This window comes from Tenrec ecaudatus, chromosome 12, assembly GCF_050624435.1.
Source record: "Tenrec ecaudatus isolate mTenEca1 chromosome 12, mTenEca1.hap1, whole genome shotgun sequence".
Classification (NCBI taxonomy): domain Eukaryota; kingdom Metazoa; phylum Chordata; class Mammalia; order Afrosoricida; family Tenrecidae; genus Tenrec; species Tenrec ecaudatus.
In genome coordinates, this window is record NC_134541.1 from 12240306 (window position 1) to 12263741 (window position 23436).

The window sequence follows — 23436 nt, forward strand, 5'->3', positions numbered from 1 at the left end:
CTCACACAGAGCTCTGAAAACATGCTCCACAATCCATTTTTCCCGACACAACAGCAGAAGCACATGATCATCGGCAGTGGGCAGCCCTGCTGCTCCGCCTGCCACTCACCCCGGATCCACCCAGGTTCACAGTATCCAGTGATCCAACGATCATCTTAGCACGGCCTGTTAAGCTTACAGGCTTCTGTTTGCATGCCTGCTCCCCATCATGGGTTCAGGGGACTAGGCACGCCTTCAACTCACCAAAGCAACAAGTCCCCGTGGCATCCTCTCCCGGACCCCCCCCCCCCCCCCCGAGGTTCTGTGGTTTCATAGCGTGATGATGGTTCCATCCTCCTCTAAGAGCTTTTGATTGGGAGCACGTGTTTCGGACTCGGCGTTGGTGCCACCTGCTACGGGTGCCAAGTTCACTTCCCGAGAAGGAATACAACCATTCTGCCCAGGCTCAAAAGTGAGCTCGATTTGTGTCAGTGACTCCAGGCTCTGGGCTGTCGGGGTGGCTTTGGGGATCTGCTGTGGCATGCCATTGTCCTCAATAACGATGTCCTCATCCTCGCTATCTTCGTCCTCGGGCTCAAAGCTGGGCTCCGCCTGCTGTGAGGCGCTGAGCAGGCTGTTGTCAGTGGACTGGCCGGAGCTGCCAGAAGTCCGACTGTGGCGAACCACGTTATTCCTCTGGTTTGCGGGCCTCACGGTGATGATGAGGTTGCGGCTGTTGGCGATCATCATGTCTGTTACTTGATCGAGACTCTTTCCTGACACTTCGATGCCATTGACTTCCAAAACCTCATCGTTCACAGCCAGCAGCCCCGTGCTCTGAGCCAGGCCTCCGGGGACAAGCCTGGATATGAAGATCCCCGGAACCTTCTCCAAGCCGTGTGGTGTGACCCGGACGCTGGAGCCGTCCCGGATGTAGAAGCCGAGGGGTTTCTCCGTGCCGTACTTGTACAGCCGGACCCTCCGGTGTGTTTCTGGGAGAATGTCCACGTCTATGATGGAAGACACAGGTCTGAAGTCCTGGGGCATACTGATGACGATGTGCGGCTTTTTCCTGTGGTTGTCAGGACGCAGGACATTGGTTAATACGTTCTTCTTCTTGATGAGCGTGTCTGTGCCGAAAGCACTGTAGTCGGCTTCCTCTGTTTAAAATGAAAACAGAACAATGACAGACACACTGCTTTAAGAAGAAAACAACAAACACCACCGCCACTTATTTATCTGCAGCTCAAATCTGTACAGAAAGGCTGTCTGAAATGCTGTGGGTACATAAACAAACTAGTTAAATATTAACTTATGCTAATCAGTTCATAATGGTAGTGTAAGACTCAGATGTGCCATACCCAAAAAGAGCCACTAGGGGGAACTCGCGGACACCGCCCCCGCCCCCAAGGAACAGTTGTTAGTATGAACGTTGAACAAAAATGCAGAAAAGCAGGACTCAGAATGGACACAGAGTATCTTGCCCGTCACCTTATTAGATGCAGCAACCGCTATCTGTGGCAACATTTTCCACCACGGTGACAAGAAAAACAAAGTACGTTCACTGGCCTAGTACAACTCTGCTTTTAGAAAGAGCCACACCAAGCAGGCAAGCAAGTGAAGTGGGTGCATATCAAATACAAGAATTTGGTCTCTGTAATCGCAATCATGCAGCCTCCGCCCTGGGTTTTCTGGGGGAACTTTCAGACCTTCCTGTCCCCATTTCTGAGAGGGACAGAGGTGCAAGGGTTTGGATTTCCTGCCTGTGAAGTGCGGCAGTGCCCTGGCATCTTGTGTTTGGTGGGGACGGGGTCAGCAGGGGTGGGAAGGTCTCTGGTGGCCTGGGGAAGGTGCCTGTGGCGTCTGTGGCCCAGTTGCAGCCCCTTCCCTCCCCTCCCCCTGGCCCTATCTCAAAGGGGCTGTGGGGAATCATGGAGAAGACTACACCTGAGTTTTCAAGAGACCCTGAAAGCCAGTTTTTATGTAAAGCCATTCCTATTTAAATGCTGACAATTAAAAACAAACTAACAAAACCCTTGTGGGGGTTAAATAAACACATCTGGGGGTTAAAATCATTACACCCAAACCCACACCTCTCTCTGCTGTCAACAAGGGCAAACAGGCCTGGGAATGACTGGGCAGGGGGAGACCGGCCACCGGCAAAAAAGTCAGCAAAAAGCCGGGGCTGGGGGCACGACAGTGATGTCAGCAGCAAAGAACATTGAAATCACGTTTTTAAAAGCCGTCACCCATGTGTCTGAATGCATAAGCTGTCAGAAACTGATGACAGCGGAACGGAACATCAAAAGCCAGGGCCTCAGGACTAAATGACTACAATCTTCTCCATGGGTCTGAACTACTGAATTGAATACGCCAGTAAAATGGTGGGGGAAAACAAGGCAGTAAAAATCCGAGATAAAGGGCTCTTCTCACAGAAAGGTCCCAGCCTCACCAGCACCTGTGAATGCGTGGGCGCCCCAGGTTAGCACCCAGAGGGTCCCACCTCACAGTCAGCCTTACTGCCTAACACCCACAATCCCAAAGCAGATCTGCTGCTTTCCGGAGTCTGACTCGGTCTGACCCTAGCCCCGAGGGATTCCCGAGCTGTGGATGTTTGCACAAGCAGACGGCCGGTCAATGTCCCTCCCGTCATTGTCCCTCCCGAGGTAGGGCTCATAGGCTACAGAAGCTGGCCTTCTGGCTAGCAGCTGGCTGCTTTAACTGCAGCGCCACCAGGCTCCTCACAGCTTTGCCTAATGAATGAGAAGAGTCAAGCTGGTGTCAAACTGCCGTTCCTGGTGCTGCTTAGTCTTCCACAAGGAGCCTCAGAGGAATTCAAGACTGAGGGCCTGAGTTTTTGCTATGCCCCCCACCCCCAATACTTGGGGTGCTCGTTTATAAAGTATTTACATCGAGTTCTTACTGGCAAAGAGGTCTTTGTAATTGGGCTTTGGAAATAAAGCCATTAACACAACAGTATTTCTTTGGCAAGAGCTGGCCAAAATACTATCAAAAACAGTTGTCTATTGAGTGTTTTCTCAAAACTGAGTATTTTCACTGAACAATAATCTATCATGAAAGCCTACGTAACCAGGAGGAAGCACATTCCAGACCACACAAACTGAGAAGCCAACCGAGTTGCCCACATACCTACTCCTGGGAAACCCGACCCAAACAGCCCCAAATCTGCATAATTTGGCAGCCCAGCCAGACTAGTTTGAATGCGCTCTGCCTAATTCTCAAAAGCAATGTGCCCCGGCACAAAGGCACCTTTGTCCGCCCATCTAGCTAATCAGTTTCCAGCCACTGGGAAAAGAACTATTCTGGCATAAAGCCAGGGCTGCAGGGTGTTCACCGAAAAAGTGTAAAGGTGAGGGTCCACGGGGACAGAGCACACGTCCTGGGAGGGACTGCGTGTCGAAGTAGGGGACTGCTAGAAACCCCAGGCACTGATACAAAGCCCAGTTTATGCACCCACCGGTGACAAGCTTACTTACGGGCTACCCCCAGCCAAGTGGAATACCCAAAGACCCACCCAGGAGGCTTCCCAACAGTCAAATCACCTCCCTCACCTCCTTGCACAAAATCATGCTCCCAGGTGCCCCCTCAGGAGCCTTTCACACTTCAAACAAACAAACTAAAGTCACTGCCAAAGAGTGGATGCTGCCGACTCACGGCAACCCCACAGGGCCAGGTTGCACTGCTCTCCCGTGAGGCCACAGCATCTTTCTCCAAGGAGTGGCTGGTGGTGGTGAACTGCCTACCCAACATGTAACCACTAGGTCATTCACTCTTTAAACAGTGATTCTGAAAGCCTGGTCCCCTTCCCTCCCAGAGGGCAGGCAAGTCAGAGAACTGGGCCACATGGCGCAGGATAACCAAACATGACGGCCTGCCATAAGTTAAAGGCAAACCTCCCTGCACAGTAGCAAACAACAGTTCCTGGTATTGGCATCAAGGAAGCCTAGCACCACGTCCCGTTTGATGGTCAGGATTTTGGATGGCAGGGAAAAAAATTAAAGAATTTCTTCAGGGTTCTAATCCAGGACCTAAGAAATCCTTTCTGTAAAGAGTCAGAGAACCAATGTTTTAGGTGCTGCAAAGACAACATGTAACTGAGCTTGGTTGCTTTCCAATAAAACTTTATAGAAACAGGCAGCCTTGTGGACTCTACCCAATCTTTGTTCTAGTTCAAAAGAGTTCAATGAAATCGATTTGGCACACTTGAAAATGGATAGACATCATTTAAAGTAAGATTCAGATTTTAAAGACTTTTCCTGTTAAGAAGAACCCATCACCAGATACTGAATAAGCACCTATGTACCAGGCCCTGTGCTCTGTGCTGCAGAGTCAGGAAACAAGAGAGATGTTGCCGGCTGTCCTGGTGCTCAGAATTGAGAAGACAGCAGCTAATACATACTTTCAAGTGACTGCGTGCTTCTGCAGTGGTGTGGGAAAGCTGTGAAGGAGGCCATGCTGTGGGGGGTGGGGTGGGGAGTGTGAGGGTCGTCCCTGGTTTGAGGGAGAAGGAGAGGCGTCTCAGGAGGGGAGTGAGTTTCGTGCACGGAGACTGGAACAGGCCTGCTGGAGGAGATAGTCCAGCAAAAGGGAGGGGAGAACATTCCAGGGTGGGGGTGGGGTGGGTGAAGACTGAAAGGAGGCTGGAGACTGGGGCCAAGCAGACAGACCTCCAGGGATAGGCATGGCTGGGGGCTCTAGCATGAGGGCAAAGGGCAGCGGAAGAAAACCTAGACTTTCAGCAGGCCTGGCTGGTAATGGCCATCTCATCAGCTGCTTTGCAAACTCACTCAAACCACAAACTGGAGAATGGAGGCCTGTGTGTGTGTCTCTCTCTCTCCCTCCCTCTGTGTGTGTGTGTGTGTGTGTGTGTGTGGAGTGGGGGTGGAGCGGGGAGCTACTGAGGTAATTTATGACAGTGTCTTGGCTAGAGCAGAGGCAGTGGTGTGGAGAAGACAAATATGAAAAATAATTAAAGACACTTAACAGGCTTGGTGACTGGTTCAAAAATAGTTATGTGACACATGCAGGTCATGAGCAACTGACGTCATCTTCTAAGATGTTACTTCACCTTGTCTGTCTTTCTTTTTTAGCTTTCTACTCCCATAAAGAGTTACAATATTGGAAATCCACGGGGCAGTTCTACCCTGTCTTACAGAGTTACTCGATGGCAGTTTGATTTTGGGTTTATACCTTGAGCCAAACTAGTGAGCTACTACTGAAATTATATATACATATATCTCCTTTGACTATTTTAAAATGGGACTCTGACTCATTCCCATGTAACCCTAAAATGCCTCTATAAAATACAGGTCAGGGCCAGGGAAAGGCCCGAAACGCTGCAGAAGCCGTCACAGGCGTCTGCTTCACAAGGCTGCGTGGGGACCCTGTTTAGTGCAAAGGCCATCCATCTGCTGTTTCCAACAAATGTCCGTGGCTAAGACCCGGATGTAGCAGTGTGTGGAAGAAGGATGGAGGTACAGTGGGCCCTTCTGGGGGGTGATCCTTTGAGCAGCTCTGGAGATGAGGTGCCAACGGGTCCCAAAGCCAAGCTGGGAGCCTTGCTGTATTCCAGACCAAAGAGGCTGGGGCAGACCCAGTGCTTCAAGGGCCCTGTTAATGTTAGGAAACCGTGTGTGCCATGCCAACTACTTCAACCAGAAGCCAGGCCCAGGCCCGCTCTGTGCCTTATCCTCCTTCCCCTCACATCAGGAGGCTCTAACCCCAAGAAGGGGAGGAGGGAGTTTATGTGTCTGGGGGGTGGGGGTGGGCAGAGGATCTCTCTATGAAAATCACTTTCAGGGAATCAGGTTTTTGTTTTGCTCGGCTTCCACAATAGTCTGAGAAAAAGAGCCCAGGGTTTTTCTTCTAACAAAATGATTTTAAACCAGAAAACTTCAAGATAGGCAATATAACACTCTTTCAAGGTCTGGCCATCCACATTCCATCTTGAGGTTGAACTTCAAGGAAACGTTCAATAGCTGAATGTATCAGATTTCAAAAGACCACTTGGTCCCAAATCATAAAATGTGTTTATTTTTTTCTCTAAAACAATCCTTTGATACCCTGCCCCATGTAATCGCTACCCTGTTGATTCCTTAGTTGGCGTCACCAAGTCAAGAAAAAAGGAAACCTGGGGACAAGCGGTAAGTTTTGATTATGTTTCACACAATGCTGAATTTAGCATCCCTCGAGGTTCACATAAGAAGCGTTGGTGACAGTGAGTGTTTAACTGCTAAACCTCAAGGTTGTTGGTTCAAACCCAAAGTCACTCCCAGAGGCCAAAGATGAGGCTCTCTGCTCTGGGACGCCTTATGCAGGGTGGCTCTGAGTCAGTCAGCACTGACTTGATTGATGGCAGTGGGTTTTGGAAGGTTCACGTGAACTCAGCTTGCTACTGGGTGCATCTGTTGAGTGTCTTGACATAAAGAAAGGAGTACCGAGAAGAACCACATGGCACGGGGGTGCTGGGGCTGCCTGTCACCCATTGAGATGCTCAGTGGTAATAAATGTGAACAAGTTAACTCCCGGTCTTCCTGAATTTGGGGAGCTGGTAAAGGCAGGCAGTTCAAAACCACCAGCTGCTCCCTGGGAGAAGAGTGGGCTTTCTACTCCTGTAAATGGTCCTGGAAAGCCACAGAGGGTTGCTGTAAGTCAGCACTGACTGGACAGAAGGGGGAGTTTTGGTTTGGGGTCATGGTGGGCGGGTGCACTTCCCTGAGGAAGTTGTTTCTGGAGTGGGATGGAGAGTAGCCAGGGCAGCCCTTCAAAAAGTAGGCTGTCCAGGTTTGAGGGGCGGAAGGTGGGCCTGGGTGGCTGGCTGTGCCGCGGAAGCAGGAGATCGGGAGAAGCTGGGGCTGGGCAGGCCTGGTCAGGTGACCAGCACCTGGTTGTGACGGGAAGCCAGAAGGAGCATTCAGGCAGAAAAATTGGCCAAATCACTTTCACTCATTGCTAAACTCATAGCCGTATTACATTTTTAATTTTTTAAATGAAAATCTTTTACTGAATGGACTGTTTACTTCAAAGTCCATGGGTTAATATTTTGGCAACTTTATCTCAACTACACAGAAAGCTCTGGTCCACACAGGTATGATTTCTAAATTACAAAACAAAAACCTTCCAACCAAAACACCAAACCAAATCCACTGCCATCAAGTCTGTACCAATTCGTGGGGACCCTACAGGACAGGGTAGAACTGCCCCCTGGGTTTCTGAGGCTGTAACTCTTTCTGAGAGTCGAGAGTCTCCCTCTCCTCCCATGGAGGAGCTGGTGGTTTTGACCTGCTGCCCCTGCGGTTAGCATCCTAATCAGTAACCACTATACCAACCGGGCTCCTAAAAACCTTCAAAGGGTTTAATAGATACAAAGGTAAGACATCTAACTCCAATTTTATACCCAAACCAAAAAAATCAAACCTGCTGTCAAGTCACTTGCACATCATGGTGACCCTAGCGGACGGAGTAGAGATACTTCACGGGGTGACCAGGGCCATCATCTTTATGAAAGTTGTTGGCTGTATTGTCCTCCTGGGGGGGAGTGGCTGGTGGGCTTGAGCCCTGGAGCTTTTCCTTGGCAGCGGAGGGCTCTAACCACTGCACCACCAGAGACCCACTCTCAAAAGCTGCGACACTGACCCCACCATCACAGGTCATTGCTCCATGACACACAGGCCTGTGGTGCCATAACTTGGCGCCCACAGCCTTCCTCACACGGGGATAACAGCCAACGGTTATCAGATGGCTCCAGCTTAATAACAGTCATTTTATATTTGTGTACGTAACCTCAATGGCAACGACGTTTTCAAAGAAAATTACAACTGTAATTTGCTAGCACCAGGAAGGCCTGTCATTCAGCATAATTATTCAACGTCTTCAGCCAAAAAGGACCAAGTGCCGCAACTTCCCCGTTCTCCTGTCCTGGTGGCGGTCTTCTCCTGCGTCCCATCCGCTGCCCGCCCCAGCTCCCTCTCCACTCACCCTGTGCCTCCGCCCACAGTTCCAGCACTTCCCAGTAGGTGGTCTACTCTTTCTAAGTGCCCGTCTACCGTCTTCGATTTCCTGCAGGCTGTGCCCAATTCACCGGCCTCAGCATCTTCCGGGTTCTACAACCAAACTCATCACTGTCTTTCCTGGATCCATCTCTCTTCCAGATCCCACTTGCCACCAGGCTCAAAACCATACAAGCGAGTCTTCGTTGGTTTCCCCTTGGGCTCTCTGCCACTCTGCGCTGGGCGCGAGAACCAAGCTCTCCCTCCCCTTTGCCTCCACTGTCCCTTAAGGAACCCTGGAGGTGCAGCAGCTAAACACTGGCAGTTCAAACGCCCCTGGTAGCCCTGCAGCCGAAAGGCCTGGCATGAGCTTCCACGGGATCACGGCTGAGAAAACCATGCTGGTCAGTGCTACTCCTTCACGTGGGTTCCCTGTCTCAGAAAGGACTTGACAGGAGCCAGCAACCAGTTCCCACCATCCTGCACGGGACACCGGACAGCCTCCCAGCAGCTACTCCAGCTCCTTGTTCCCTAGTGTGAACCCCTGCTGCACACGTCTTCCTACTCAAACAGCCAAGTCCCTGCCATCACCTCCCTGTTAGACAGCTCGGGCATCCACTGCAGGCGGGGGAACGCCTGACTGTGAAAGCCAAGTCATGCACGCTATGTTACCCTGAGAGGTTTATTTTGTCACTAGACTTTAGTTCCTCCAAATCCAGAGAAGTCAAGATACACAAGCAGTGGAATGTCAAAGGCCTGGGAGTGGGCCAATGCTTATCAAGGGATTCGAACTAGTTTCCCTTCCAGGGAAATCCCTTACCCATTCTCACAAGCCAGCTGAGCTTCTTTCTACAAGCTGACTGGTTTACTACACGGGAAGACTTTAATGATCTCACCCACACTGGGCTCCCCACTCTGACCAGGGATGCTCCAGGAATAAATGGCAAAAGCAGGATTCCTATCAGACACATATACACGTGGGAACGCACGGCCATGATTTCAAAGGCTTTCTGGCAAAGCAACCATCAATGTTCACATCGCCTAAAATAATTATTGGCTCCCTAACTTCCAGGTAATTATAGTTTTATATTTTTCCAGTGGAAAATATTCTAAAACCTTCCCCGAGTGCCCACGACAGGCCAGCACTGCGCTCAGCTCATCTGGTCTCATGCTGGCACACACTCATGGACCAAGACTCAGGAGAACTTCCCTCCGTGTACTTATTCGGCAGAAAACCTAAAAGCTGGGATGTTTCTCTACCTGCAAAGCTACACACTTTCCACCATGCCTTTCTGAATGGACAGCAATCACTCTAGGAGTCAATAAATTCCTAGTTTCTACAGAAGGCCAAATGAGTCATCAAAAACATAAATTATCTAGAAGTCTTAGGTAACTCAGTGCAATGTAAAGACAGGAATCAAACCAATGCTCCCAAATGTTTTAACCTACCGTATATACTCATGTATAAGCTGAGTTTTTCAGCACTGGAGTTTGACTTATACCTGGGTCAGTGGTACCCCAGCGAGGTTTAACATCTCAGTGGTACCCCAGCGAGGTTTAACATCTCTCGGTGTTTGCCGTTACTCGGCTGTTCATTCAAAGTCCCGCTGACACTACAGGGCTTTGAATGTTTGTTTACTCACCTCTAACCAATCAGAGTCATCCTATGACGTGGACAACTCCAATTCACAGAAGCACTCGTAGTGATTCACTTACGTCGGCAGCTGAACTGGTAAGGATGTGTCTGTGGCTGCGCTCAGTCTCTCCCCTCTGGTCTCTGTGTTAATTCACATCCTGCATTTCCCACCCTAGGCTTATACTCGAGTCGACCAGTTTTTCTGGTTTCCCAGGTAATAATTCGGTACCTCGGCTTACACTCGGGTCAGCTTATATTCAAGTGTATACGGTACTTGTTAACATCGGAAGATGATGTTCACAACACATTGTCACCAAGTCTGTGACAATGTCTATCTATGTGCCTCTCAAGGGGGAAGCAAGTGTGTCTGACACAATGTCTAGTAGAAAGTGTGGTACTTACCCTTCTTTTGAATAAAAATCCTCAGCAGCGGATTGGCTGTTGAGACGGCTTTGTGGTAATTATCATCGTTATTTATAGGTAGTAAGTCTCCGTGGATGTCTGCATAGCCCACTAAAACATCCATGTTGGGGATCTTATGAACATGTTGTAGCAATCCGTAAAACTCTTCAAATTTTCCAGGTTTTGATCTTTCCAGCGAAAAACGACGAAATTCAGCTCCAAACTGTAAATACGACAAACACACAAAGGTTTGGGAAAAAAACAAAAATACCAACCAAACACGACAAACAGCTTCTACCTAAACCACAACACAATGCTTAAAAAAAAAAAAAAAAAGGTGTGCCTACCCAGGGACACCAAAATAAATAAATAAAGGATTAGCAGACCACCTTTCCTTCAGAAAGAAGCTATGCCTAGTGCCCAAGCCCACTGTCATAAACCTTATTCTGAGGAGGGAGAACTCCACATGGCAGGCCCAGCAATGTGGGTACCCGCTCACCATTAACTGCTGCATCTCTGAAAGAGGTTAATCCCTGGGGATTCTGCCTGCCTGCCCACCTGGGGACTGTCCAGACTGGTGACTAGGCTCCAACAGTGCCTGGAGACCACACCCTGACAGCAGAAGGCTCCTGACAGCGAGCGGAGAGTGGCCCACAGATGTGCCCGTCCTTATTTCGAGCATTAGCGGCAAAAAGGGAGCAGCTGCTTGGCCTCTCCCACAGACGGAACCCCAGTCACGGGATATGACGAGGGCTCGCAGCAAGACACACCAAATTGATGGTGCACTCCTTGGCATAAGGTTACTATACAAATGAAGTAGATGCAGTAAAAAAAGAAAGACGAGATCAGTAGCAACTCTCTCCTATGTTACAAAAAGCTTTATTAACACACCAACTATATGCCCGTTATCCAATGAATGCAACAAATGTTTATGTGGCTGATGCAGAACTAGGCCCAAGAGACTGAAAGGCTCACTCACGCCTGCTCCAGAAACTCTCCAATTAGTGGTGAAGAGAACAATTACACCAGAGAGCTATCACGGGATCAGACACGCAGGAAGGGGCCCGCCTCCATCAAGGCGGCCGGTTCTCCCCCCAGTTCAGTTCCGCAGCTTGGCCTCCCTACGCCACAAGGGCACCTCTTCCTTCCAAGTGCCGGCATTCTCCATCCAGCCCACAAGCAGCAGGACGTCTCCCTCGCTATGGGACTAGCATGCTCTTTCCTCAGATGTGGAAGTCTAAGGAGAAAAGGTTCAGTCGCAGTCCCTTAAGTTTTAGAACTGTTCAGGCATGGCTGAGGAAAACAGCGTTCTAAAGGCTAGCTTCACTTTCAGACTAGAAATCAATCAATCAATCAATAAGCAAATGCTTTTTGGAGGTCTTTGTCCACGGAACCTGTTTTCCTTTGATCAATTATTAGCAAGAGAGAACTGCCGAGACAGCCCGGAAGCATCGCTCACGAGGGTCCGTGGCTCTCCCCACGGGCTCCACGGTGTGTGTGGATCCCCAGTCTTCTCAGCTTCGCCCGAGTTCGCCAGTCTGCAGTTCCACGCACGACTCAGGGGTATTACTGGTAGGTTCGACCATTCAGCAGTCGACCCATGCTTGCCTCAAATAAATCATCAGAAAGTTTCCAAAACACATTCCTGAAGCATAAACATTAACATTGCTCTGGAGAAGAAGGTGACTCACACTGAGGGCTCTCAAAACTGCGGTCACACCTTCACGGTTCAGTCAATAAAAACTCGGGGAACACCCTTCCTATCAGTTAGTCTTCCGATGTTATCAAAAGTCTTAGCTTCTCCTCCATTTTCTCAATTCTGGGCTCATGCTGGGAAGCGGCCACTGCTCCCCGACTCCCACCAGGGCTCCTCACTGGCCCTGCAGTGTGAGTGGGAAGTGCTGTTTCTCTGAGCCGCTGTCACAGCAACCCCGGCAGGCAGAAGAGAAGCCACGGAAAGTTCCTGGGTTCCCAAGGCTGTGCCCTTTCAGAAGCAGGTCTCGAAGCCGTTTCCCAGGCACCCCTGAGTGGGCGGGAACCACCAAGCTTGGGGCAGCAGCCTGGTTTACCCATTTGTGCCACCTATCAACTCTGGTCATGGGAAGGGCACTTAGCAAGGGAACACTCCCATTTGGGGGCTTCAATGTTTTTTGTTAAAGCTCTGGATAAAAATTCTTTGCTCAATATTAGATTTTTTTAAACTCATGTTTGAAATATTATCATAAACACAATAAGGAAATTGTATGGCTTCTCAGTCGCTGTGCCTTTTTGCAAACGTTGGCAGGAAAGGACACACAAGAGAAATTGTTACGCTCTTTGCTGCAAAACAGTAAGATTAAGAGAACTTTTTACTCCCTACTAAGATAAAACTCAAATCCATTCAGCAACTATTCACAAAATGCACCATTGACAACTAGCCTCAGGGACCCTGTAAACCCCCTATGTGGTTGGGGTCCGGATCCACTCCAGGGACGTGGAATTTAGTTTGTCTCAGCCTTTAGGAAACCATGATTCCTCTCCCCAGCTATCAGCTGGCCTCCTAGAAATGCACCCTTAACGCGACGATTCTTTTAGCCTCTGAACAACCGCTAGGAAGTGTTGTCATTGCCTCTGTGGTTAAAGCACTGGGACGCAAACCAAAAGGTATGAAGGCCGCCAGCCACTACTCTGTGCAAAGAGATGTGGCAGTCTGCTTTGGTAAACCTCCTAGGCTTGGGAATACCACAGGGCATCCTCCTCTGTCCTGTAGGATTGCCGTGAGTTGGAATGGGCATCAGGGCCTCGGGTTTACCTTGGTTCAAAGACTGTTCCAAGGTTAAAGGACACCACTGGGTTTATAGAGAACTTTCTTAACTCTGGAGAAACAATTAGGAAGATAAATCAGTTACCAAAGACAAAACCACATGGCAGCCAGTATCGCAGACCCAACAGGTGATGTTTGCACTTCCCATTCTTCCACTATCTGTACCATTAGCTCTCCCCTCCAGGAGCAAAGATGATAAAGGGGATGATTCTATTCTGGATGTGGAACAAAAAGAAGTCGTAAAACAGGAGAGTTCTGTTTGCGACCTGATAGGTTTTGTGGGGAAAATATGGTGAGAACATCAAAGCAGTGTAAAAGGAAACACTGCTTCAAGAATCTGCCCCAGAATTTTTGACAGCTGCTTAGATGACAAGCAGAGAAGCACTGGTGGCCTAGTGGTTACGCGTTGGGCTGGGAACTGCAAGGCCGGCAGTCCGAAACCACCTGTCACTCCGAGGGAGAAAGAAGAGGCTGCCAAGCGTCATGAAGTCTTGGAAACCCACAGGGCAATTCTGTTTTGTCCTCTAGGGTCTCAAATGACTCAGGCGTGACTTGAGAGCAGTGGGTTTGGGAAAATGACAACCATTAAAAAGCACACGTGTTACAACAGACAGCAGGGAAGTCCCTGTGCCCGCCCATCATTACAATAAGGGAGCTGGCTCCCATGCCATTCAGGCATGCTCTCAGGTGGCCTTGATTCAATAGTGACTTGGCTCACTCAAAGGGTGCACCAGACACCACGGATACCAGGGGTGGGGGTGAGGGGGCGCTTCAAACAGTTTGTGGAATTAAAAGATAATGGAATTTTCCCATGAACTGAAATCCCCTTGCAGTTTGCTTACAGAGTATGATAGCCCCCTGCCATAGAGTGGATTGCACTACATAGAAACTCCTATGTGGGATTTCTACACTTGATCTTAGCCAAAAGGCCGAGAAGCGATCCCATGTGGGATTTCTAAGACTGTAAATCATTACTGAAGCCAACAGCCCATCTTCTGCTGGTGGGCTTGAACCACCAACCATGTGGTTAACAGCACACCGCTGACCCCACATCACCTTCCGGAATATGAAAGAATCAAAAATAAACTGCCAGAAGAGGAAGATGGAAAGCCTAAGGTTCCAGTTTCCAAATACTCTAAGTTGCCTAGTACTAGAAATTTGATCGTGCCGATCAGGGCACATAGACCAAGCTCTATTCTCAAACTCCGACTCATTTCCTCCCGCAATAAAAGATGAAGTCTGTGCCATCAGGACCGAGACAACGGAATTTTAAAACCATGCAACATCACAAGTGTTTTTCTTTTCTGAACCCCAACTCCCCCAAATCCCAACCAGGCACATCACTGAACTATTATCACATTAAAGTCCAGCCAGTGGGCACAGGGCCACTCCTGCCTCCAGACTGCTCGAGGAAAAGTTCTTCCCATTCCCAGTCAACTTAACTCTTCATTTGTAGCAAGCCACTTCCATTTACTATGGCAGGACATGCGGACCAGAGTACACACTGCTTAATTACAGAGTAGTCCCAGAAAACAGAAAATATCCAGCCATGCGGTTCTAAAGTGGCAACGTTTTCAAATGAACACACATTTGGATACTCTGTTACAGCTGCTTCCAGAACTTTGCTTATCAACCCAAGGCAATAAAAACCAGGGTCCACAGGCTCCTGAAAGTTTTCGTTTGGGATTCCTCTAATCCAGTGGTTCTCAATCTGTGGGTTAGACCCCTTTGGGGATGGAACGACCGTTTCACAGGGGTCGCCCGATTCATAACAGTAGCACAATTACAGTCATAAAGTAGCAAAGAAAGTAATTTTATGGTTGGGGGGGGTCACCACCACATGAGGAACTGTATGATAGGGTCGGGCGTTAGGAAGGTTGAGAACCACTGCTCTAATCCCACCTGGATTTTGCATTCACTCTCAGTGGGCATGTACCCCAGGGCAGTTTTGGGTTGTTTCCCTCCCTAAATCGTTCAATTGGAAAGAGGTCCACTTCTATGTGAGCCCGGTTCCTTTCTGTTCTGCTCTTCCTAGCTCTATCCTGTACGTTCTTGGGGCCCAGCCAGAGCACTGCTTTGCATTCTCCAGTGGCTGGCTGGTGAAACAGCTTTCAATCGGCTTGAATGTTTCTGTCCCCCAAAGAGTTTCTGGAAGTTAGAACTTCACTGCACTTCAGCCTTTCTGGCCTGTAAAGCGCGAATCAATCGGACTACATTACAGATCATCTCCACTCCTCTTGGAGCTTAACTCCGGAAGGGGAGACTGAAAACCGGCCCGTGACTGCCGATCACCTGCAGTCTGCTTCCAAAGGTCCCCTGCAAAGCATTCCCTCGCTAATCCCTCGGGCCCGTTCTGCCCGCTCAGCCTGGCCATTGAGGAATTCGGTTGAGACCGAGGTAACATCCGCAGGTTGGCAAACCGCTCGCTGGTCGGGGTGAGGGCGCTGGTTGCGAAGAGGTAGTACGAAGGACTGGAAAGAGCAGCCAGCCTCCAACTGGAAAGCGCTGCTCGGAAGTAAGGTGATAGCGCTAATTTCGGAGATTAAATGCATACCAAAGTTGGTGCTGGATGAATTCCTAGCAGGAGACGGAGCTAACTTTTCAAAAGGCTCTCTCGTTCTCGGGGGCCAGCCCCCGAGCCACCAAAGGGGTGGCACCGTTTGAGACCCCGGGCTGTTCTCCCACCCCTCTGCACGCGCGCGATCGCTCCCGGTCCTCACTCCCACCCGCGAGCCAGAGCAGACACACACAGTCCCCCGCCCGCCCCTTCCGCACCCCCGCTCCCCGGCAGCACCGCGGGGTCCCGCCCAGCCCCCGGCCTCGGGCCGCGCACCTTGCTCTTCACCTCCATGGTGCCCAGGCAGCCGCTGCCAGCCCCGTGCCGGTGGCTGCGGTTCATGCTGAGCGCCGAGCCCGCGGCGGCCTCCTCCCGGCGGGCCGCTCCTCAGCTGCGCGGGGAGCGAGTGCGCGGCCGCGGCGCGGCGAATCCTCACGGGCACCTGCGGAGGCGGCGGCGGCGGCCCTGGGCTCCCTTCGGCTGGCTCCTCACGCGACGGGATCGAGGGTCGGACTGGTGCTGAGGGCGAGGACGCGCACCCTCCCTCCCGGCCTCCTGGGCGGCCGTGACGACGCGGGAGCGGGAGGCGGAGGAGGGGGCGGGGCGGAGCGAGGGCCACCGGCGCCGCAGCCTCGCTCCCGGCAGCCTCCGCCGCGTGCCCGCGGGCGCGTTCCCGAGCCGGCGCCGGAGCCGCAGCGCGCGCGCGCTCACCTGCAGCCTCCGAAGCCGCAGTTCGCGCTCCGCCCACACCCAATAGGAAGCGCGCACCTGCGCCCGCGGCGCCAACCAATCGGCGCACGCCTCGCCCCGCGTGTGGGCGGACCGCCTTCGCGAACATTTCACCTACCGCAGTGTGATTGGTCCAGCCTGCGAGGGAGGGGCGGGATCACCTGAAGCCAAGGGCCTCCTCTCCTGGGCGAGCCCAGAGACGCATGCGCAAGCCGTGGAGTTTCCGCCCTGAGAAGGGAGTGGGGTGAAGGCCGCCCGGAAGCGCGAGCGCACCTGGAGCAGGACGTAGGCGGGTGGGCTTTTTGCGCACGCGCACGCGCGCGCGCCTGGGAGTCGGACCCCAGCTGGGAGTTCGTGCCGCGAGGCGCGCGCCTGCTGAGGACTACCCTGGGGACGCGCTGGACCGAGGCTCCCTGGGGCGCTAGGTTCTGACCTAGAACCCCTCGCCCTGCAGCCACTCAGGGATGCCGCTGCTCCCATCGGCCCCCAGCCACCCGTATGCGTCTTTCTAGCGTCCAGCTGCAACTCTTGGTTGCGAAAGTCAAGTTTTCCCGCCTCCGCAGTAGATAACTGGAGGCTAGGTTTTGTCCAAAGAGACTTTTTTGAGCCCTGCACCGCCTTCAGTGCGCCAGGCCCCGGGAGGGAAGGAGGTGAGTCGAGGCCCGAGGTAACCCTTTGGGCGCAGCCTCCTTGAAAGCAGCTCTTAGACTGGCCCTTTTGGGCTCTTGATGTTTCTTTTTCATTTTAGCTGCTGACGTCTTCCCCTGCCCTTGTGTTTTGCTGTCTCCCTAAGTGCCAGCTCGTGTTTGCCTCCCAAAAGGCCATCTCCTTTTCCCAAAAAATGCCTCAGAGCTGGGACTCTCTCACACACCGACCTGATCAGGATTGGCCAGGTCAGGGGAGGGAGGTGGGGCCCTCTGAAGATTATGACTGGAGGAGACCCCCACCCTGCCAGCTTCTTCCTTCAGAGCACCTCCCCCTCACAGGAGTGTAAAGGATGAGACTGCTGCTGCTCCCTCCTCCCTGGGGCCAGGAACAGATGCCATCCCTGCCCACCCCCACCCTGGGCTCACAGTCCAGTCAGGTGATCACACTCTCTGCTGTCCGCCCAGTCAATCCTGACTCACAGACCCTCTAGGGCACAACAGCCTTACTGCCCCCATGGGTCTCCAAATCTTGACAGGAGCAGAAAACCTCGTCTTTCTCCTCTGGAGCTGGCTCTTGGGTTCAAACTGTTGATTTTGCGCCTAGGAGCCCAACTCATAACCACCAGGGCTCCAGAGATGGGCAGCGAACAGTAAGAGGTGTGTGCTCCTGAGAGGAACGGTGTTAACTATAGGAGACCAGAGACAAAGGCTTGGCAGGAACGGACAACCCAGTCTTTCTGGAGCAGGGATGGTTAACCTGAGATGGTCCCCAAGAGCAGGAGAGAACTGGCGTGCATCATCCAACTTGAGGTTTGGGGACTTTCCTCCCAAATCTTCCTGCCTACGTCCAACCCCACCCCCTAACATCTCTCCTTACACTTTATACCTTCTCAGAGCCTGAGACAGTACCAGTTCACCATTTGTGTGTGTGCCCTTGTGTTATGTTTTTTTTCATAATTATTTTCTTGGGGACTCGTACAACTTTTATCACAATTCATCCATCCATCCATTGTGTCAAGCACATTTGTACATTTGTTGCCATATCATTCTCAAAACATTTGCTTTCTACTTGAGCTCCTCATTTACCCCCCTCCTTTCCTGCCATCGTGTTTTTTTAAAATGAGGAATCTACTTCCACCCTAAGATGAAGGCTTCATGAAGGCAGGGACGGACGGCACCTGTCTGCATGATGTTGAGTGTGGCTCAGTGTCTAGCAGGCACTCAGGTCTGTCTTGACCGGAGAAGGTATGCTTTCTCTACGCTGACTTTGCCTTGTTGTAAAGGCAAGAAAGCAGCCCATGGGTCTCCTTTCTCTCTCTCTCTCTCTCTCTCTCTCTCTCTCTCTCTCTCTCTCTCTCTCTCTCTCTCTCTCTCTCTCTCTCTGTGTGTGTGTGTGTGTGTGTGTGTGTGTCCCTGTAGAAGTACAGATGGGAAAGGACACCATCCCAAGCTGAGGAAACGCAATAACAGGGCTGTCCTTTTCGCCCCCCTGTTCCAAAGCACCTACTATGTGAGTCAGACTGTGAGGCCTCTAGGGAGGCAGCCTCCGGGCCAGTAAGGCAGCTCTCTGGACTAGGAACTGCAATGACCAAACGTTTTTACACTCTCCCTAATTATGGAAGGCCCCTCAATACTTTATGTGCGTATGATTGAACTGTTGAACTATTATGCTATGTGGATTAAGTACCAATAAAATTAAAACAGATGTATACTTTATGTGCATGATGTCTGTCGGTATTTATTTGTTAGGATGCAAACAGAAACGTTTTGAAGCTCAGCACATAGGCCTATAGTCATCAGTTGGTAACCTCACCTGTCATGTTCCCTTCTGGAAAACTATTGTGTGCCTGTGTGACAGTGAAGAGTCAGGAGGGTGTGTGAAACTCGGGAATGATGAGAACTCCGGCCTTGCACATCCTCTAGCCAGTGAGAGGTCTCGGGAGCATTCAGAGGACCTTGGACTAGAACCCATGGCCCTCTTTCCAGTGCACAGGGCCTTGCCCTGAGAGGTGAGTGAGGTGGGGTGGTGGGGTTTTATTGCTGTTATTATCGGTCCTGAATTATCAAACCCTTTTCAAAAGGAAGTTGGTAAGTGCCAACACACCTGTGTGGGCCCCCGGATTCTTGGAGGTGTTGTCATGCCTCTCTCCCCTCCCCCAGGCGGGCAGTCTGCCCTTACTTGGACTTTCCTTTCGAGAAGGAAGGGCCAGGCCAGAGTTTGCTCTGAGGCCTGCGTCATGGGCGTGCTTGGGTTGAGTAAGGAAGGAATGTGGAAGACAGTTTGACTTTGATAAAGGTGTGTGGCTCTGCGCAAGCGCATGCCCAGAGCCGGTGCATGCGGCGCAGGTTCCTTGTCAGGGGCCTGAATTCCAGCCTTTCCTGGGAGAGCTAGAGGAACAGCACAGAGAGAGGCTGGTATTCCTGCTTCGAGGGCCCAGACTGACCCTAATCTCATGCCTGTCCATCATCTCTCCCCACCCCCAAATCCTCCCACTAAAGCTGCTCAAGGCAGGCCTAGCAGGAGATTAATGCTCCGGGGGTAGAGAGAAATAAGTGTAGGGTGATATGAACGTTGGGAATGTGATCACCAGGCCCCCACACCCACTAGCAGGCACCTTCGGCCCAGGTCACCCTCCGGATGAAGTTAGTGTTTCAGCCCCTGCTTTTTCCTCTCTCTCAGAATGATCTGTCTTTGTGTCTTACAAATACCCTATGGAGTTCGTCTGAAACCTACCGGCGTTCTCTCTCTCTCTCTCTCTCTCTCTCTCTCTCTCTCTCTCTCTCTCTCTCTCTCTCTCGCTCACACACACGCATACACACACACACGTTGTAATTTTCCATGATTAATTCACATCTTACATAATATTACCTTCCTCCCCATCCCCCCACCCTACCCCTGGCCTTTCTCTTCCAACTCTGTGTTAAAGGGGTGGGAGCGTCTCCTATTGGGGTTTTTTTCTGCCCTCTGCCGGGTATGTCTCCAGCCAGTCCTTTTGTCCCTTGATTGCTTGAGCTGGTTCAGATGGCGCTGGTTAATAATTCTCTGAGACCAAGAGTGGAAGGAAGTGTATACTTAGGAATCACAGACTACTCACCAAGGCATTTGACGCCCTTTAGCAGAGGTGGAATGAAATCACATGATCCGTGCTCTGGTTCATAGTTCAGAATGCTTCACGCCTCTGTGTGCGGGGGCGGGCTGGGGTGCTTGCCGCAGCAAGGGAAACGGATGGATTCTCAGGAGATAATTCACTAGCCTAGAAGCAGCCAAATATACTTTGAGGTAAACACTCACCTTTGTGGGAGGTAGTAGGGGTCTGGCCCTTACCCAGCCACAAGTGTGCTTTATGACCCTTTTCCTTCCCGGGACTCAGTTTCTCCATCTGCAAAGTGCTGGCACCGGATGAGATGAATTCATCCTGCAATCCCTTCCAGCTCTTGCTGTGGTACCCCAGGGATGGAGGAGGCGGGTCGTCATCTCAACATGAGGAGGGATGAACTGGAATGGCAAGAGTGAGCTTTCCCTCAAGGTCGGCAAACAGATTGCACTAATGAGTCCAAATCTCCCTACTTCCTACAGGTGTGCAGGAAGAGGGTGCTCAGGAACCCTTAGGAGGGTTTCACCAAGTGCCACGAACTGGGCCAAGTGGTTTCCCATGGACCATTTCATTTAATTTCCAGTAGGCTGAAGGGCCATCCTATTTTAAGGCAGGCAGATCTTAATTTTTTAACTGATACATATTCCTTTGCGTCTTTGCTCTGCTCCTGGCTGCCAGGTGATCTCGACTGCTCAGAGCAGTGGTTCTCAACCTGTGGGTCATGACCCTTTGGGGGTTGAACGACCCTTTCACAGGGGTCACCTGATTCATAACAGTGGCAAAATTACAGTTATGAAGTAGCAATGAAAATAATTTATGGTTGGGGGTCATCACAACTGCAGCTCAGGGAGGGGGACATGTCTGATCAGAGCACACAGGAGCAAGTGATGGGGGAGGAAGAGAGAGTGGAGCACATCCTGGCCCACCAAGCCTTGAGGACGATATCCCCACTCAGAGCAGCCAATCCACAGAGAAGACCATATGGCTGGCCCCACTATGAGGCACGACCTCCTCACTGACCCATAGCTCTACAGGGGGACAACACTGAAGACACAGTGTGAGAATTGCACATGATCTGATTCCAGCACACCGAGGCAAAACACTAAGGATGTGCAACAGAACAGTAAGGACAACAGAGCAATGAAATCCCCGGGGAATACCAAATATAGACTTTGGGGCCAGGGTGGGACACCCCATCCCACTAGACTGGAAAACTCTCCTGAAGGCCGACAAACAGACCCTTAACTATTTAAAGGCTTTTATTTTATTTTGTGTGGTTTTTTGGTCATTGGTTTGTTGTTGTTTTGTTTTCTTTTGTTGCTTTGTTTTGCTCTGTCTTGTTTGTGTGCATATTATTATCTCCACAGGTCTGTCTAGATAAGATAGGCTGGATGAACAATCTGGAGGAGAAGACAACAGGACCAACAGTTCCAGGGGGACATGTCTCCTCACATAAAAGGCAATGTCGGACAGCACTGAAGCTGCAGCTCAGGGTGAGGGACATGTCTGATCAGAGCACACGGGAGCAAATGAAGGGGGAGGAAGAGAGAGTAGAGAGGGGGAGGTGAGGGGAAAGGTTGTGGTGTTAATAAACCCAGGGACAAGGGAACAACAAGTGATCCAAAATTGGTGGTGAGGAGGGTGTAGGAGGCCTGTAGGGTGTGATCAAGGGTGATGTAACTGAGAGGAATTACTGTAACCCAAATGAAGGCTCAACATGATAGTGGGACAAGAGGAAAGTAAAAGGAAAGAGCTAGGAGGCAAAGGGCATTTATAGAGGTCTCAATAAAGGCATGTACATATGTAAATATATTTATATATGACGATGGGGAAATAGATCTATGTGCATATACTTATAGGTTTAGCATTAAGGTAGCAGATGGACATTGGGCCTCCACTCAAGTACATCCTCAATGCAAGAATACTTTGTTCTATTAAACTGGCATTCCATGATGCTCACCTACCCAACACGATCGCTGAAGACAAAGTGGTAGCATAAACAAATGGGAAGAAAGGTGATGGTGACCGGCTATCAAAAGATATAGCATCTGGGTTCTTAAAGACTTGAAAGTAAACAAGTGGCCATCTAGCTCAGAAGCAACAAAGCCCACATGGAAGAAGCGTAGGGGGCAAAAAATCCCTTAAAATAAAATGGAAGTTTATCATAAACCATTCATATTGTTTTCACACTGGGAAACTTTTTTTTCTATTCTAAAACGGTTATCCTTTAAAACATTAGTTGCTATTCATACTGCTGTACAATGTTCTTCCTGTTTTTTTGGCACTGGAATAGGACTGAATTTTGCAATTATATAGTGGCCATCTTTGCTTAGAGAGGTTGACAGGTAGCCCTCAAACTCTCAGACTCTCTGCCATCAAGTTCATGGTGACTCCTCATGACCCTAGAGGACAGGGTAGAGCTGCCCTGGGAGTCTCTGAGACTGTACCTCTTGAGGGGAGTACAAAGCCCCTAGCGGTTTCCACTGGTGTTAGCAGTTCCCGACGTCACCAGATACCTACGTTCAGGTCCTACACCTGCCTCTTCCTAGCTGTGTGCATTCGGACAAGTTCTTGACTTCTCGGAGCCTCAAATAAAGATTGTGTGATTGTCTTCATTCACGGGCAATGCATTTGGAAGAGAACCCAGAAAGAGGGATGATCCCATGAATGTTATTGGTGACCATTCTTGATGTTCAAATCTTTTCATTGCTGTTTGCCTACTAGTGCGGTCAGTTGTCTTCACGTCCATGCTGACTCATGGCAACTTGTCCCACAGCGCTACCCGTAGTGGGGTCTTGCACCGCCGTCCCCATCATGAGTGTGTCCGGTCCATCGTTGCAGCCACCATGCATTTGCAGTGTCAGTGTGACCTTAGACAATATTTTGTGGTGAGTCCTAGGGTTTTCATTGGCTAATTCTTAGAGGTAGATCACCAGGCCTTTCCTCCTAGTCTGTTTTAGTCTGGAGGTGCTGCTAAAACCTGTCCACCGTGGGGGATCCTGCTGATATTCAAAGTATCAGTGACATAGCTTCCACGGCACGTGCAAGTCACCATAGAACGACCAACTGATAGAGGGGAGTGAGCTACCAGGGTAGAAGCTAATAATTCACCCAGTATTTATGAAGCCCAACCGTGGGAGTTCGTGTGACATCTAACTGTGGTTGGCTCACAGGCAAAGAAAACAAAAAAGCATGAAGATAGAATTCCTACCATCCTGCACTTCACATTCCATGTACAGAGCGACTCAGCAGATGTTTCCTGAGCACCTACAAAGATCAGATAAGGAGATATGAATATGTAGAGGGCAGAATTCTTATGGCGGGCAGGGTGGGGGTGGGAGGGGTGGACTTTCAGGCTAGCTGATGAATCAGTACTTGAAGAGTGGACAGGGTAGTCTCTAAAGGGTGGATACTGAATGGACCACGGTGTGGGGGTCAACCATAACCTGAGGTGGAACTGGAACTCTGGCCACGTGCTTTGGGCTGCCAATCTTAGGGTCAGCGGTTCAAAATCACCAGCCACTACTTGGGAGAAAGATGAGGTTTTCAACTCCCATCAGCAGTCTCAGAAACCCACAG

At 50.6% G+C, this 23436-nt stretch overlaps 1 protein-coding gene across 1 annotated transcript; it reads right to left on the minus strand.

Annotated features, from left to right (window-relative positions):
- Positions 1-308: 308 nt before the first annotated feature.
- On the minus strand, positions 309-15935 carry PARD6B (par-6 family cell polarity regulator beta). Its single transcript, XM_075527743.1, has 3 exons — positions 15663-15935; positions 10027-10249; positions 309-1139 (listed from the first exon to the last, which is right to left on the minus strand). Exons 1-3 carry the CDS (start codon positions 15726-15728, stop codon positions 310-312), a joined length of 1119 nt encoding a protein of 372 aa, XP_075383858.1. The 5' UTR covers positions 15729-15935; the 3' UTR covers position 309.
- Between the last annotated feature and the right edge of the window lie 7501 nt (positions 15936-23436).